The 18,038-nt window shown below is 39.5% G+C and overlaps 1 protein-coding gene across 3 annotated transcripts; it reads right to left on the reverse strand.

The window, feature by feature from the left end:
• Window positions 1-925: 925 nt before the first annotated feature.
• Window positions 926-17,651, reverse strand: INTS13 (integrator complex subunit 13). Of its 3 annotated transcripts, XM_054282144.1 has the most exons (18): window positions 17,553-17,651; window positions 16,260-16,491; window positions 15,279-15,353; window positions 14,379-14,581; window positions 14,140-14,220; window positions 12,882-12,972; window positions 11,796-11,924; window positions 11,624-11,647; window positions 10,073-10,157; window positions 8,282-8,371; window positions 7,750-7,839; window positions 6,570-6,748; window positions 5,644-5,814; window positions 5,107-5,261; window positions 3,970-4,200; window positions 2,938-3,077; window positions 2,142-2,277; window positions 926-1,333 (listed from the first exon to the last, which is right to left on the reverse strand). In XM_054282144.1, the coding sequence occupies exons 2-18, from the start codon at window positions 16,482-16,484 to the stop codon at window positions 1,294-1,296; spliced, it is 2,145 nt and encodes a 714-aa protein (XP_054138119.1). In that variant the 5' UTR covers window positions 16,485-16,491; window positions 17,553-17,651; the 3' UTR covers window positions 926-1,293. The 3 variants fall into 3 exon arrangements, with proteins under 3 accessions (XP_054138119.1, XP_054138120.1, XP_054138118.1); XM_054282145.1 differs by lacking the exon at window positions 11,624-11,647 and having other exon boundaries at window positions 17,553-17,650; XM_054282143.1 differs by lacking the exon at window positions 17,553-17,651 and having other exon boundaries at window positions 16,260-16,508.
• Window positions 17,652-18,038: the final 387 nt, after the last annotated feature.

Below are 18,038 nucleotides of genomic sequence, written 5' to 3' on the forward strand. Positions count from 1 at the left end.
GCTACAAATATTTTACCATATGATAGAAAATATTACCATGCAAGTACTATTTAATCACTCTGTAAAAAATGGTTCTAAAATCATTTAACAGAAAATACATCTCCATCAGAGTGGCTGAATAATCACCTTGAAATTATTCATGGTACTTCAGCAAAGCTGAAGAAAGGATTCAGTCACAAATGTTCAGTGAAGAATATTTGTGTTCAGAGCTATACTTCACAAACTATGGTATTTAAAGCCGCAGGTGAATATAAAAATACTGATTTAGCTTTAGAAAACCTCAAAGATGTGTCTCAAACCAACTATAAGATATCCAATCTGTGAGCCCTTCAGTTGCTTACAAAGCCAGATGCAGACCAGAGGAAGGCTGACACACTTGGAGAGCTCAGGAATTCATCTTTCCTTAGCCTGTGTGGATGACAACCCAAAACCTGGCATGGGATCAGACCACAGACATTGGCTGAGTTTTCCCAGTTCAGAATTCTACTTCTCGGTGCAAGAGGCTCTACTCAAAGAAACTGAAGACAGATCAGCTACCTTTTCATTCACAGCCATTCCAACTCAGGCCCTCAGACTTGCAACCACAAGTATCTCACAGAACACACTTCATCAATAATATAATTATTAGCAAAAAATTTTATTGTACTTTTGCTTACAAAGCCTTAACTCCAACACAACAACTTGAAAGGCTTTGCTTTCTAAAGACCATTTCCATTCCATTTTTAAAAGTCTTTAAACCAACAGTTTCTATCTGTAAAACCCCTCACCCTCCCACCCCTCAGATGAAAACCAAGACTGGCACTCTCTCAGCTCAGTGTCTGGGTACCCAGTGTGCGGTCTTTTCCATAATTATGGACTCCTGAGGAATCCTCATATAAATAAAAGGTGTTCATGGACCAAAATTAAGGATGTTATCAGCTTACTGTAAATTACTTCAATTTTTCTTTTTTTTTTCAGACAGTCATCACTGATTTTGAAATAGTATCCAATACTTCTGGGCAAGGACTTTAAGGTGACTAACATTTTTGATTACTTGATTTACTCCATGGCAGCAGAGGTTTTCTTCATCCTAAAGCACGACTGGAAAACGCTTCAGGACAGCTCCTATTTGCACACAGCTGGTTTAACGTGATACGCAGGTTTCATACTTCATAGCAAAAATAGGTCTAGAAAAATGTAAAAACCAATCAAACCACAGCTATACAATTGTATTGAAACAGTACCAGGAGCAATTCCAGCATTAAATAGTTTTGCATTTTGGCCAGGTTTTGTCCCAAGAAACAGAATTAATCCTCACTGCCGGCCTGCTTTTCCATTTTCTGTTGTTTCCATTCTGAAAGGCAAGCAAACAAGTGGTAAGGCTTGTTACTGGAAGAAAAATCAAGTTAAAAAAAATCAGATTTAAATACTTTCATAAATACATTTTACTTCACGAACTGTCCTGTCTCTCCCTACCCCATATGCAATCTTATCTCCTCTTAATACTTCTTTAAGCAGCAGTCAGTACATAAAGGAAAGGTTTCTGCAGAGATACATTTCAGCTGTGAAAAACCATCCACTATCAACTTCACCAAAACAGACAATATTCATATGACTGGATAATATTCATGTGACTGGAGAATCCATTTTGAAAACTTGAGCTTTGGCCATTTTTTCCAAGGACTTCATTTTCAGCCCTCTTACACTGATCATTGCCTACCATCATCTGATTTCCTTCAGAGGAGGCTGGTTTGGTTTTCCAGTATTTTTTGTAGAACATGGACTACTTCATTACAACACAGCCTAAGAGTCAACCACTTTATTACCAACAATATCTCTGTATCAGCCATTCCTTTGGAAGCTAAAGCAAGCAGAAAGTCTCAGCTACTGTTTAAACCCCTGCAGTTTAATAAGAGTTTTGCTGCAGGGGTAGTAAGAGTTTAGTAAGTTATGCTGAGGCCCAGGGAAGCCCAGCTCTCAGCAGTCAGTCTCACTCAGCACAGATGCAAACAGAAAACCAAACACTGCTGTGGTTCTCCATCAATGCTGAGAAGCAAAGGAATGTACTCAGATATTTTAATCATCAAAGGAGTATCTAATGCTGTAAACTCCACACTGACTGCTACCAAGATATGGGTAGTGGTGCATTTCCTGATACAAACCCATTTTCTTCTTTCAGATGTTGATACAGCTCAGCTTTGTTGTTGACAGAGTTCAACCGGCCAATAAATTCCTGGTGTTTCCTAGAGTTGGCAGTATTAATTCTGTTGCTCCATAAAGACAGCAAGGACATTGGCCCTAAAATTGTAAGCAAAAAGAGTCTAAGTGATGAAAATTTTGAATTAACATTACATCATTATAACACCTTAAAGGAAATTACAGATTATGGTAATTCAACATGTTAAAACAACTAATATTGAACAAACTTACAGTAGTGGCTAAATAAACAGAAAATATGCAAAGTGATAATGGCTGAGGAGCTGCTGCATGTGAGATGGACTCTGCTTTAAATGCAGAATCTCAGCATCAGCTCAGCCACTGTGACAGAAAATCATTCACACCAAGGAAGAGTGAGAACTGTCCATTCTGACAACTGCACTGCTTAGGCAAGTTGATTATTTATTAGCAGGAGACAGTGATTTCTGATGCCTGCCCTCAAACAGCATTTCCCACATACAGGAGGTCAGACAGCACCAGCAGGAACTTGGCCACCCTCCTGTCAACCCAAGAGTCAATCAGCAGACCCATACAGTGTCTCAGTATCTCCCTTTTTTCACAGACCTGGCAGGTTAACATGTTTTCCAAGAATTTCTCAACATTTAGCATTCAATTAAACATGATCTTCACTGACTTAGCTTTAACTCCAATATGATTCACCTCATTACTTTAGAAAACACAGACTGATGCAACAACATCTACCTTTAAAAGAAATAATCTGTTGTAATTGTTCTGGTTTACCTTTTGCCTTTTCAACTGTGGGCATTTCATCCATTGTAATGAGAGGCTTTTTGTTGGGGGGCTCAGGAGAATCAGGGGAGTCTTTGATAACTTCAGCTTCTGCCAGTTCTTCTTTCTCCCGATCCAAAAGACCTTTTAACCTTTTCCAGAGGGAAGGAAAAGGGTGAGGAAAAATATGCTTGAGCACAACATAATTCTTGATAGCTTTCTGTACTGCTCAAAATTATACAGGACCTGTACCATAAGAAATTTTCTTTTGACCCCTTGAAGTGGGTGAAAAAAAATAGAGAATTGTAAAATAATTGTCAAATAATCCTCTGTATAAGCATTACATATAGGAAGGGTTCTTAATAACACAGCTTCACTTTAGTTGTTGAGACAATTCATGTCTGAATTTTGAAGGAAAGACTAAATTAAAATAAATACATAGAGAAATGATACAATTTCCTATTATCTTTTCTAGGTGAATTCAGACCCATTCACACCAAATCCCTTTTATCTCAGTCCCCATTTCTGTTGTAGGAATGATCATTCACATGGAAGGCATGGAATGTCACCAGCACGGTGACAGCAGGGTAGATGAAAAGGCCCTCCCGTCCTAAGTGATCCCAGCATGCACAGAACACATGCAAATTAAGCTTACTACCATGAGTTTTTTGGATGTCTGTAGAAAGTAGTTTCAAAGAAGGAATACAGAACAGATTGACAGGTGCTTGCCACTTAGACAAGCTACAGTAACAACATGGTAAATGGCAATAATCCTTATGCTCAGCTGAAGAGAAGAGCCAAATCAAGCTGGGTTGTTTAATCAACCTGAACACTGAACTATCTACAGCTTGACAGAAGAAAACAACTGCTTGTCCCACATTTTCAGCCATGCTTTAGGTTTCTATAAAGCAGTTTAATATCTAATAGGTGGTGTGGTTATGACAGAATCCAACAGCAGGAACTCCTCAAGCTACAACACTTGGCTAAGAGGTCAGCTAAGAACAACAGCTATGCTACAGTTTGATTTCACTTTAGAAAATGTACCTCTCTGAATCCTGCCATGGCTTATCTGATTCATAGTCTTTGCCCAGCTTCTCTGACTTGTCCTCTTTGTCTTCTCTCTTCCTGCCCCGTTTCTTGCGCTCCTCCTCCTCGGGGGGTTTGCTCCTGCAGGCCATGAGGCACTCCAGGACGCGCTGGTGTTTGTCAGAGTTGTTGATGTGCGCTCGCACCAGGGTCTCCAGCTCGTTCCACATGATGCGGTACTGCTCATCCCTGAGGGCCAGGAAACACCACACCGAGGGTCACCACCACCATTCAGCTACTGACTGGATGAATGCAGGCCTGAACAAGCAACACAGAACCCCCAGACCAAAAATATCTCCCCAGAAATTATCTGTCCTCCTCTACTGCAGGTTTCTCCACCTGGGATTACTCCATGCTTGAACCACATTAACATTTCCCAGTTAATGCCCAGAGTGAAGTTTAAATTGAAATGGATTATGTTTTGTGAAACCTCTCAGGTGCTTGCTAACAATGCAATGTCAGAGGGCCACTCATGCACTGACATGCAAATTAATTACTACATTATTTAGGTTAAAAAAAATTAGGGAGGATTGCACCACACTGTTGTCAATAACTCCCAGTCATGTAGGCAAATCAGGAGCTGAATTTCTTTTCAATCCATTCTTGGAAATACAAGGAACACATCCCAGTGGTTGAGGGATCAGAATATTCCATGCTTATTTTAAAGATGTATCCCATATTTGAAATAACTGTTCCATAAGAATTCCAATATATCCCAATTTTAATGCACCATTCATTTATAATATACTCAAGTTTTCCTTTTTATTAATTTGAAATTATTCCACTTTATCTGTCCATATTGTATCAATTTCTTAACTTTGCCAATAACTATCTTTGATTTCATATTTTTTAACATTTTAAAATTCTTAGATAATAAAATTGTAGAGGTCTTTTCCCTAATATACAGTACTATCAGTACTGTTATAGCCCCTAAATGATACAGGTGATACACACAGCATTTGGGATGTGCAATACAGTGTTTAGTTCACTATGCATTACTTTTAGCTATATTTTAAAAATCTGGTATGAAAACATTGTCAACAGAGTATTTCTGAGAAATAGTCCAGAATCAACAAAGAGAGATGTGCACATAACCTTTTTGGCCCCTTTCCTCTGGTACCAACTGTTGAAATTGGCAGTGGATCGTTCTTCCTCTCCATGTCCACCAAATTGTATATTGTTTTTTGACAATTCAGCACATCCTCATCAGTCATTGTTTCCTTCACAATCACACTGGCTAATGGCACTACCTGCAAGACAAAACAGGAATGAACAACAAGAAAATGTGTGTGTGTCACAGGAGAGCAACAGGGATTAAAAAATTAAAGGTAATGAAACAACACACAACAAAACCCACCCTTTTATTCTCAGTTTACTACTACTTCTAAGTGTAAGTAGATGCTTTCTTTACCCAGCAGAACTGGAGCTGTCAGGTTCAAATTACTTTATTTAAATAGCATTCCAATAATCTACTGCATTAAATACAGAATTAGTTCAGGAAAAATAAAGCTGAAAATAAACTGATTATACAGCAAGGGATTTATCGCCCCATAGAGTTGGTATTTCATCAAGTGACAAGGGGAAACTCAATCTAGGAACACAACAAAAATGTACACAGCCCAGGTTACTTACAGCTTGCATGTTGAAGATGGTGGTCTGAGAAATAATCATAGGCCAGTAACGAGTATGTTTCTCTAACTGATCTTTTGCACGTTCCAATGGAATTTCAAGACTTCCATCCATCTTATATCTGGGCTCTAGAAAAGGAGTTAATCGGTTTTCCCTCATAAATTCACCAAAATCCTAATGATAACCAAACAAGATACAATTAGGCATTTCTCTAACAAAGTAACTTTCAGTGAAGGGGCTAAACAGCTTAGCCTTGCTTATCACTTTGTACCATCCCACTGCCACATCCGACCCTACCAACCACAGCCCTGTCTCTAACTCTCATGCATTAACCAGGGGGAACACAAAAACAGGGGCACAGATATATGGGGTAAAGATCAATGTATGGGTTTTGACAAGAAGAACTTCCAGATTTGCAAGGTATATCATGTATGGGAAGAGTTATATCTTTCCAGAAGGAACTTCTGCTTATTTACAAAAGATATCAAGGATGTATTGAAAAAAATAAAGGATAAACAAAAGACATGTCAGCTGATTGTCTGATATCAGGGTTCAAAGCTGTCAACTTCATCTTTTTTATTTACTGTACAAACACTCATATGCAATCTATCCTTTGACAATAAGCACACAATATAGTCCGATGTGTATCCAATCCACAGAAAAAACTTGCTAAGAAAAATGTTTTTCTAGAACCAGAACCAACTTTAAACACTCCTAGTGAATTAAGGAGGCATTCCTTGACACACAAAGTATTTTATGAAGCAGGCATAGCAATCAACAAATGCAGTATTTTCTACCAAATATCTATCAAGGTATTTATTACAAAGAAAGCTTGACCATGCAAGCCACTCCAACATTTCCTTCCCACACCTGCCCAGCATCTGTTGTCATGTGAGAGAAGCAGCAGTGTAGCACAGAAAGACCCTTACTGTGATCCTGTAGTCAGTGACCCTCCCACCGCAGCCCTCGCTAATTGAGGGGGGATCTTCCAGGATTGAGCGGGAGCTGCTCAACACGTGCAAGAAAATCTCTCCCCCGTGGCTGCTGAGCATGTGGCTGATGACTTTTGAGCCAGACTTGCGTGGCTGCTCCAACAACACTGAGCGACCTGGTGGAGGGAGATCAGTTTCATTCACTCATTCCTGGGTGCTGCAATTTTAAATTTTGAGCTGCATAAATACAGAAGAATCTGAACCCACCAAGGTGGTGTTTTCACCCAGCTTAATAACAAACTTCCATCTCCTCATTTCTTGACACAGAACAGGGTATATGCACCCTAAAATTTTACAAAGCAACACCAAAAGGCCTCTCCTAGACCAACCAATCATTTCTTCTATAGGATATTATTCTTAGGAAAAAATACATATTCATAAGGCATTCAAATGGCCCTGCTGCAGAACCACTCTCATTACAAGTAACTTTCAAAAAGTAATAAAATAACCTCTTGAGCATAAAGGTATCAGTTGATACTGATACCTTTATACTCAAGGTATAAAGGTATCAGTACTTATACCATTAGCTGATGCTAATGATTAAAATGGATACTGTTCTTCAGACAGAAATAAAACTGCATTTGTCTTATTTTCAGTAGAATACACCAAGCATTAAAGGGTGCATTCTCCAAATAAGTTTCTTTTGCTAAGGAAGCAAAAATCAGAAGAATGAGCTTACCTGAAATATGCTATTAATTTTGGTTCTAACCATTTTTATTAATCAAAGGACATTTTCACTACACAATCTCTAGAGAAAAATACACTAAAATATAGTTTTTAATAAAACCACTGCATGTTTAGACAATCAAATCACTTGACTGAAGGAAACATTCTGTTAAAAGGATGTTTGTTAATGCCATTTTGCTTGTAAACACACAAACCTCCATTTCAATACTTGCTGCTTTACATATTTCCTCCCATCTTTAAGATTCAAAATACATTTGCCTTTGAGGACATTTAAAAACTTTCTTCTCTTATTTATAGGACATTTTAAAATAAATGTAGTATTTTTACAGTTTATACACATTACTGCTACACCAATCAAAATGTGCCACATGCTCCATTTACAAAATTAAAAATTCTAACATTGAATAATTAGCCAAGGACACAAATTTACCATTAAGGAGAAAGTTTGTAAGGCATGAAGAAGGTCTGCTATTTACATCTACTGGTGAAATTCTGTATGCTCCGGTGCAATAGTGCAGTTCTGAAAAATAAAGGAGTAGGAAAGTAGAGTGTAATTCCAGAGACAGAAAAAAAAATTCCACAAAATAAAACAATGGAAGCAGAGGAGACTAGTCCACAATGAGCAGAACTAGAAAGTCTAGATGCCTCTGAGTCTGAAAGTCCTCACTGGGAGGGTTCCCAAGAATCCACAGCTGTGAGAATCTCATACATTCCCAACCAAGCCCTGTTTCCAGCAGAAACCCCAATTCTTTATCTCCTGAATCACTTCACTGATCAGTCAGTCTGCTCTTATTTCTTTTACCTCTATTTCTGGCCTGCTGGCTCAACAAGTCAACATAAATTGCTAATAGTTAACAGGGTGCATGAGCTGCACAGCCACCTCAGAGCTGCCCTGGCTTTCTCTCCTGTACTCAGATTTGAACAAGTTACCAACCAGGTCTGGAAAGTTCCATGGCACCTACCCACACTGTTGGTTCGAGGAGTGCACCATTTCAGTGTCACAGTTTCTTTAAATGTGCCTTCTCTGCTATTGCCACCCACGTGGTTATCACCTGCAGAGAAAGGCAGAAAGTGGGGGGATCAACCAGAGTTTATTACAGAAAAACAACTCTAAACTTAAGGTACAAAATGTAACATGAATATATACACAAAGCAATCTAAATTTAAAACTTAAGATACCAAACCTTTTGATTTGACAATTAGAAAGTTCTACATAAGTTTAGTTCTATCAGTAGTAGGCAATTTTTTACTGCTAAAATGCTCAGGACTTTAAGACAATATCTTTATCAAAATTTTCCACACAGAAATCAGAACTCTTACATACTAGAGCTGACTGTTTCTTGTACATATTGTATTCCCAAAGTCAATTAAACCAATCTAAAGGTACATTTGACAAGTTTAGTTTTTTGGGGAAAGAAATATTTGGTCTCATCACTATGTCAGATTCAGCCTGAATTCTCTCAATGTGTTCTACTGACCACAAATGCTTTATTATTAAAATACTGGAAATACTTTATTATTAAAATTAACTGCAGCAATTTTAGAAATTATCTCTCAGAATATCTGAAGGCCAAACTTATTTATCCTGAAAATTTCTTGGCAACATTTCAGAGAAATAAGACCAGTGTAACTAAATTCCCACTTTCCTAGCATCAGAGCTATTACAGCTGAATTATGTATTTAGAAACAAATGAAAGAACCCAAAATTTACAGAATCTAAGAACAGACTTTTTCCTCTCAAAGTCCTGATGGGAACATGTGAAGAGGAAATGCAGGCAGAGTGCTTTTGTATTTTCCTAGGAGACCTAATTCCTGGAGCCTACAGGTTTTACAAAACTGCTTCTGAGCCCTGGCAATAAATGCTGTAAGATTTCAACATCATAACACAGTTCAGGTGAGGCTGAGGTCATTACTGCAACACCCCATGCTTTTCATCAATCTTTAGTCATCCACTCCCCTAAAATTTGGAGCACAGCACTTGGAGATGACAAAGGAATTACCTCCTCTTCCTCAAAGCAATGGGACAAAAAGCACAAACTCCCCAAAATGGCTACTTATGGATCATATGACATTAAATTCTACTAATAGAGAAGTTATAAGCTGATTTTTAACAAAGTTTTACATCAGGCAGTTTCCTCAACAAAATAATTCTGCAAAAGGCTAAGTGTTGTGCTTTTCTAACTTTGGCTGAGCTATTAAAAATTCACCTCAGAGGAATGCTAGGTAATAGTTCCAAATTTACAAAAAAAAGAGATAGGTATTTCAAATACAACAAAAAACCTCAACAGCCAAACAAGTCTTGTTTTTTCCAAAGCCATTATTGCCATAAACAGGCCTGTGGGATGTAAGTGGTGCTAATTATTATTACTTAACAAAGTTCAATTGTGCAAGGCATAATTTTGCACAAATATCCACAAGAAGGACTTCCTTTTGTAAAATCTCCCTGCATATCTGGTCTCTCACCTACTTTTTGTATCTCAGTAAGAAACTGACATGCCCTTCAAATCTCACAGCAATTTCCTGAACATATGTGAATCTGGCCTGTTTTCTCATTGCTGTATTAAAATATGTCAATAATGAGTAAAACTCTAATGCCAACATTACAAATTAAGTTTCCTGGGTTACAAGGAATAACTGAAATATTTACTATTTGAGCCTGAAAATTACATGGATTTGAAGGTCTCAATCTTCCTTTGTGAATACTCCCAAAGAGGCTGATCAAAAGCCACCTTCAGAGGGCCATTCCTACTCACCACTCTTTAAAAAATCCACATGTGCCTCTTTGTGATGAAGCAGCTCCACATCATAGTTGGCTGATGTGTTAGCATGTTGTTCTTCCTTCAAAAGAGAAAGGTAGACATAAACAGAATTACTTTAGCTAGAGGTCACCATTTTCATAAATGATTCTACATTTGTCTTTCAGTCTGGAAGAAAACAAAAAATCTCCAAGTGCCTCAGACAACAACAGGATTGCAATGCTGAGGGAACTTTGCTTTCTGAGCAGTTTAAAGATGCAGCCAACTTCTTTTCCCTTTATTTACATTTTTGAAACCCTGTTCCTCTTTACACAAGCCTCATGTCACCATGCAGAGCATCACATACAAGTAAAAACTAGGCTTGACTACTTCACTAAATTAGTGAAGTTAAGGAAGCCTACAAAATGTTACATAATCAGCAGTTACAACTTACTGAGCAGCAACAAAGACTCACTGCAGGGTAGAGTGACAATTACTTTTCAAAACCAAAAATAAAGAATCCAAACCAAAACCCACACTTTGAACTTAGTACTTCTTAAGCTTATGAAAAGAAGTGCACTTGCAGCTGCAAGTTTATAACTCAAAAAATTGATTTTTGTAAAGAGGACACTGCATCTTCAAACAGCTGCAGAAGATCAGCAAAAACAGAACAGTAACTCTGCTAATTTACTCCAAGTTTAAAAAGAAAAACAATTTAAAAAAAAAGAAAAAAACTACAGAGAACCCAACATAATCTATTACTATAAAGACAAAGGCAGAAGGGAGAGGCACACCAGCAGCACACAGGTCAGAAAGTTACAGACAAGGTATTTGCAAACTGAAGTCACATCTATGTCATGACCCATGTCAAACTCTCATAAAAACTGAAAATTATTTTGATATCATGTTTTAACTCATAAAATCCATGCAATATTGCTAGATTTCAAATATGCAATGATTGGCTGTGTTACAAGTTAATGAATTTTTTTAATCATGAAGGTTACCTGCCCATGGCTCATTTTCTGTTTGAAAACTGACACACCTGTCTCAATTGTCTCTTGCTGCCTGATCAGAAAATTACTGTCAACATAACACCTGACATTCTAAACTGATTTCCCTCCAAGTAGCAAAAAAATTTAAAATATGGACATAACTTCTACCACAAGACACTTAATTGAATCTCTTTCTTAACTAGATATATCCTGTCTCCATTTCATGTTTATGGATTTTCAGAGTAGAAAACCCACTGGAAAATCCTTGGTAAAAAAGCAGCTTTTAGTTACAAACACCTTTATGTTGGGTGGGCATGATAATGAAACAGAGGAAAAAAAGACTCACTATGCCACTATAATGCACAAGGGTCAAGAATATCTAAACACAACTAGAAAAAGACAAAAGAATCACAGACAAATTGATCTGAGGTAAACGAGACTGTATTTATATAAAGTAATACAAACAGAACTGAAATAACACTTGTATTGCTACATCAAAAATTGAGATTTGGCAATACAATATTTTGTTCTGTGATCCTTCTTTACTTTTTTTTTCCCCTACTTCATTTTTACTAACCTGATCACAGACATTGAATGTGGGCTAATAAAAGAAAAAAAAAAACAAAACAGAAAATATGATATGGAGAGAAAAACAATGTAAAAATTCAATTAAAATAAACATCAAAAGTTTTCAAACAAATTTAGAAGTGATGCATCTGGTTAACACAGAGCTGCAGACACAATATTACCTTCATAGGGATGTTAGTTATTGTGGTTGAAGCCAGATCAAAGTGTTGCTGTACTAAAAGATTCAGTTTTGTAGCCAGGTGCCTCCCTGCACGGACACTGTGCACTTCACTGGTTAGAACAGGGGAGAGCTGAAATGAATTGATACATAGAATTCATAGTTTAGGTTGTGATATCATTCAGCACTACAGTTTGTTCAATTCTCAAATAAGCATTTATACTGCTAAAGCTACCACTCAGAAACCCACACCAGGGGAAACTACTGAGCAAGAAGCAAAAAACTATTTTCATTCTGAACTCTGAACTTTGAGTATGCCAACTGCTACAGATGCAGTGCTTAAAAATGGTTAAAAAAAATTAGAAGTGTGCTAAAAATTGAGTCACTAATTGTTGATAGGAAAAATTAGCATCACAACATGGGGAATAAATCTTAACAGCAGCTCTGGGCCTGGTTTTACATTCTTTTACCTGCTGAGTAACAGCAAAGTAATTTTTAGATGTCTACCTGTAAGTGCATCGTACATACACAAGGCAAATAAACACAAGCTAGGAGATGTATTTGATTTTTCCTTAGCCAAAAAGAACATTGGGTTGGGGCTCAAAACCAAAACAAAGTAAATTTTAAAAACCACACAGCAAAAACTACAACAACCCTCCAAAACCCCAAAACAAGAACCCCAAACAACAACAATAAAAAAATCCCAGGACCCAAACCCAGAGACTGCCTTAGAGAGAGAAGTAGTCAATTTGCTATCTTCTATTCACAATTTTTAGCACAACTACAGCAGAGTTCTGTAGAAATGAATCACAGGAATGTACCTCCTCATAGTCCTTTTCATATATTAAATACTATGCAGCACTACATGCTTTTCATGTTAAGTCATTTTTCTGGGGTCTTTTCTTACAGACAGCATGTTAATGCAGAGCAGACTGTTGAATAGCAGAATATATTACAGATTTTTTAATGTACTTGGTTTCAAACAACCACCACATGTGCTTTTGCTACTGAACAACTGAGAATAATTTGCACTACTTTCAGTCTGACATGGTTCAATCTGGGATAAGCTTTCTCATTTTAAGCTCCTCACCTCTTTTTTAGGACGATCTGAAACAAGGCTGTCTTCACCAACTGGGTACGTGTGGATTAACACCAGTTCACATTTCTGAATCTGCATTAGACTTAAAAATAAAATCATTTTGCTTAGCCTACAGTGTGGCAGATTATCTCCAAAAATTAAATTAATTCTGGTATCTAGAACACAGAATCAAAACATATGTTAGTAACATGTTGTTTATAAAAGCGTGCTGCAGGAACTATGTTACAGATACGAATTTCAAAAGCACAGACTTCAAAATAAGTTCTGATCAGAATAAAAATAAAAGCCTAACACTTCTTGCTCCTCAGATGCTACAGCACTGTGCTTCTTTTTTGGACACATCAATGGAGTAAGTCCTTAACTGGTGCAATCCGTTCAGCTTTATTCAGCTGAATGTTGACACTACAGAGGATTTGTGTCTCCAAGTGTAGGTAAGAATGAGGGGATTCCAGGGAACATGAGAACAACTACCCAAACAGCACAGAGAGCTGGGACGTGTAATGGGATATATGCTAATCCTGATGTGGCTGGAAGTTTGGAGTGATACAAACATTGTACCACATCTCTACCTAGGAATGAGACATCCCTGTCTTTACAATAGATTTTACAGCTAATTCCTTGGGCAGGATCCTTTATAAATCCATGAAACTGCAACTGCAGCAGGAAGAAAACAGGAGAGTGCTGCTTCTGCTCTTGAAGTGCCTGAGGAGCAACCAGGAATAGGATCTCAACCCACAACAACTTTACAAGATAACACAGTGCTGTAGACAAACACTTCAGTTTCATTAGACAAAACATACATGGAGAAAGACTTCTCAGAGGAGATGCACTCTGTATTTTAAGATTCCTTTATCTCAAGGGAAGTTCCAGGCAATACAGTCATTTAGAAACTGAAACTAGTTTCAAAGAAGTTAGCTATTTTAGTCAAAGGAAGGTGAACATTAAAGTAAACAGTATAATCAAGAAAAACTGCTCCAGATAAATTAGTGATTAAAAACACAATGTGTAACAAGGCACAGTTATGCATCTCATTTTGGAGCAGATGTAGAAGGTAACAAGCTAAAGAAATCCTGTCCTACGAGGATGACACTAGAAAGAAAATGATCATACATCAGCTCTAAGCCAACAATATGATGATTTACCACCTTCTACTTCACATTCATTCAAATGGTTCATTATAGTGAGTTTTGTGACAGAAACACAACCATATTTCCTAGAGGACACAAGAAACTGTAAAAGGCATACTCACTGGTCAGAGTTAGCTGCAAGCTTGTTGTGCTCATGAATGGTCTCCTGAACGCAATCCTCCAGCATCCGAACGTGGCTGTCACTACAAAGAAAAGTGGTTTCATTAAGGATGCGCCATCTGTCAGAACCCCATAACAAAACCTTTGATAAGGTGAGAAGTGCTCTGAGAAGGATCTGGCAAAGGAGCTGCCTGCAGCCCTGGGGGCAATGCCGGGAGCCAGCAGAGCCCGCGGTGCCCACCTCTTGGCGTTGGTGATGCAGATGATCCTGCCGCGGTTGCCGACGCGCTCGGCGTTCTCCATGAGCGTGGTGCGGGCCTCGTGCTGGTACTCGGTGATCTTGCAGAGCGCCTCCACGGCGGCCACCAGCCCGTGCAGGATGCTGCAGCACTCGGGGTCCGCCCGCGGGTTCGGCGGCCCCACGGCCGCCAGCGCCGCCATCAGCTGGGCGGGACAGAGAGCAGTTACCCCCAGAGGCACCTCCCAGCTTTTCTAACACTCTGACTGCAGATTAACATTGATAGAAGGGCAAATGGGACCACTAACGAACCTCACTGGCAGCCTTCTGGAAAACATTCGGCCCTAAATTATCCTTTGCGATTTAATTATTCGCATTTATTACAGAAAAATACCTAACTAAAATAACGACTTATTATAACAACTTATATCCAACACCCGAAAGACATTCTAATATTGCTCCTTGCTTTCTGCTTTCATTTTCTGAGAATTTGGAAATGCATTTCTTCCTCCAAGTAAATTTTTCAGAGGATGAAACACAACCATAAATAGGATATTAACAATTAAAGTATTTAACACAAGTTATTTGCCTCTCATGCAAATATTTCAAAAAAGAATTTAAGTTCAAAAGGTAGCACTAAATTACAGAAGAAATACGTAACTAATTTATTCATAATGCTTATTTTAAATATTTAAGTCTCTACTTAAAGATACTGGATTCTTTTTAGATTTTGTCTGTAGAATAGTCCAGGCTCACAGGCGGCTATTTGAAATTCTGTTATACAACAATTTCAGACTAGCTCCACCAACACTGTAATTAACCACAGTTACTTCACATGGAACACAATGTTTATTTCACAATGAAATCTGAACTACAAAACAAAACAACAGTTACAAATCATACCTCCTGCAAGTTCTGATCTTCCTGAGTCCAAGAATTCAACACATGAGCCCCAGAATCACTCACAATGAAGTTCACCTACAACGATCAAAAAAGCACATTAAGGTAACAGCCATTAAATTGTTACTTTCCCAAATTTAAGCAAACATGAATTGCACTTCTTTTGTCTGGAGATAATGTGCAATGACAAGCCAAACTCAAAATAACAAACCCACAAAAATCACACACTCCTGCTATATTAAGTTTTCCCCTTAGTAATATGATTAACAACTTATATTTTTACACCAGAAAATAATTCTCTACACCAAATAAGATTTACAAAATATTAGTATTTTAAAAATTATATTTTCAGCAGGATAGGCACAAAATAAAGTAAATTCTAATACTGTAAACTGCACATCATTCTCCAAAGTCTGCCACAGTACATCATGGGGTAAATATCTACCGTGATTTAACAAACTAAGAAAATATGGTTTTCTAAACAAGGAGCTGTGTGTGTCAGGAAACTCTCCTCCCACTTTTCCAAACTGTTAGCTCCAGGGCAATCCTACTCTCTTCCTAAAGCCCAGAATTCCTTCAATGCTGACACCAAAACTCTTACAGAGAGCCTACCACGTGTATTCAGCAAGAAACTTCAATTTAAGACAATTCCTCACTGAAGCTTTTGTAAAGTCATTCCTCAGGAGAGCACAATAATAAAGCTCTAAGTTGCCCTAAAGCACCTCTCCATGTTTTGCACCAGCTTGTAATGTGACATTAGAACAATGAAAGATTCCAAAATTAAATATGCAATGAGATTTACATACTACTAAAACTAATTAAAGGATAATAAAGTATATAAACAGCAAAAACAAATTTTAAGTGATAAATTACAATTTGATATCTTACTCTAAACAACACAAAGATATTAAAATACTTCAATAAAAAATGAAAACATCCCAAATTGTATCAAGCATGATATGCAGCATGGCTGGCAGAACCTACCAGTTTCTTGAAAGGGAAAATATCATACATTATTCTACAGTATTCCATGGATGACTCCACTGAGCAGGTCCACAGGGACTTGGAGATGGGTGCCAGAGGAATGATGCCCTGGGTGCGGTTCTTCACTAACATATCGAATTCCACGTGCTGCCTGCATGATTCTGCCATGTAGGGGCAGTGATCCACAACGAAAACAGTTTTGTGAGACTCAGAAAATATTTTCATTTTTTTCCTGAAAGAAACAGACATCGAAAGCGGAAAGAAATTGCACACGGTGAAAAAAAACCAAACAAAACACATCGTAAATTGACTCTGTAAATTACACATACATCCTAGAAATACACAAGCTTTAGACTCCGTGTTTAGTAGACTACATTTCTTATCAAAAAAAACCTATTTTTTCTCAGGAGGAAAAATGGAGCAAAGTGGAATTATATTACTGAAAAGTCAAAAATGCACAGTTTTAGTCTCCCCACTTCTCTATTTAAAACCAACTTTAAAGAAGTACACAAACTGCTTCCTACTTAAAGCTTATTTCCTAAAACAAGTAACACGCAAAAGAAAAAAAATTATTATTAAACTTTAAAGACCTATAAGTAACATAATCAGAATTTTAAGCCAGTTTTCATTCTTGGCTTTGCTAAATATATCTTACTTTTAAACGAATAGTTGCATCTGTACTTCAACATCTCACTGACAAATATACCAAGTGTGGAATTATAAAAATCACAGAGCAGGTAAGGCTGGAAGGAACCTCCAGAGATCATCTGGTCAAACCCCCAGCCAAGGCAGGTGACCTAGAGCGGGTAATGCCTTCACTGGGTTTGGAATGTCTCCAGAGGGGGACTCCCTTCCCAGGCAGCTGCTCCAGGGCTCTGCCACCTTTTATGTACAGAAATCCTTCCTCATGTTGAGGTGGAACTTCCTGTGTTTTCGTTTATGGCCACTGCTCCTCTCCTGTCGCTGGACACCACCGAAAACAATTTCTAGCATAAGAATTTACTTTTCCACGTCCTTCTGCTGAATTACAGAATACACAAGACAAAAAATACATGTAAGCTCATTTAGAAAAACCTAAAATATCAAAGCAACGAGGATCACGGAAGCGAGACCGCGGCTTCCTCGGGGGGAGGCAGCGGGGCAGCTTTGGGCCCCGCGCTCGGCTGCGGCAGCCGGGGCTCACCGCGGCCCCTTGGCCTGAGCCGGCCGCTGCCCGCCCTGGGCGGGGCAGGCAGCCCGAGGGGCCGGGGCCGCGCCGCTGCAAGCGTTCCGGCGACGGCGAGCGTTCCTCACCTGGGCCGGCTCCTCCTGTGGTGCAGCAGCCCCGGTCCCGCTCCTCGCCGCGCCCGGCCGCGCCCGCGGCCCCGCTCCGAGGAGGAGGAGGGACGAGGCCCGCGGGGCGCCCTAGACGGGGCCAGGCGCGGGCGCCTCCGGCCGGGCGCCCTCCATGTCCCTGCGGCGCTCTGCTCCCCCTCGTCGGGCGGCTCGGCGGGGAGCGCGGGGCCCGGGTCCGGCCTGCGCGCCCGGCGCCCGCGGGGGTGGGAGAGGCGGCCGGAGCCCCCCCCGCTCCGCCCACCCCTGAGCCCGCGGGGGCCCCGCGCGGCCACGGGCGCCGCCGGCACCGCGGCTCCCCCGGGGGGAGCGCCCGGCCCCTGTCCGCACTTCCCCGGGCCACAGCGCCCGGCCGGGATCACTCGCCCAACATGCCGAGGCCGGCGCCGGCCTCGCTCGCGTTCTCGCTTCCGTTCCCTCTCCCGTTCCCCAGCCCAATCCCGCCTG

Source organism: Melozone crissalis, unplaced genomic scaffold (assembly GCF_028551555.1).
Source record: "Melozone crissalis strain CALT ecotype California unplaced genomic scaffold, PUWL_Pcris_2 ptg000033l_1, whole genome shotgun sequence".
Lineage (NCBI taxonomy): Eukaryota > Metazoa > Chordata > Aves > Passeriformes > Passerellidae > Melozone > Melozone crissalis.

Bases quoted from the DNA above. Each gene is read 5' to 3' on its own strand.
- INTS13 (XM_054282143.1), bottom strand. From the start codon at position 16,508: ATGTCTGTTTCTTTCAGGAAAAAAATGAAAATATTTTCTGAGTCTCAC. The intron at 6,749-7,749 runs GTAAATTTGTGT...TCCCTCCACCAG, and splicing joins TACAAACTTTCTCCTTAATG to GTCGCTCAGTGTTGTTGGAG. The intron at 5,815-6,569 runs GTAAGGGTCTTT...GGTTATCATTAG, and splicing joins TCACTGACTACAGGATCACA to GATTTTGGTGAATTTATGAG.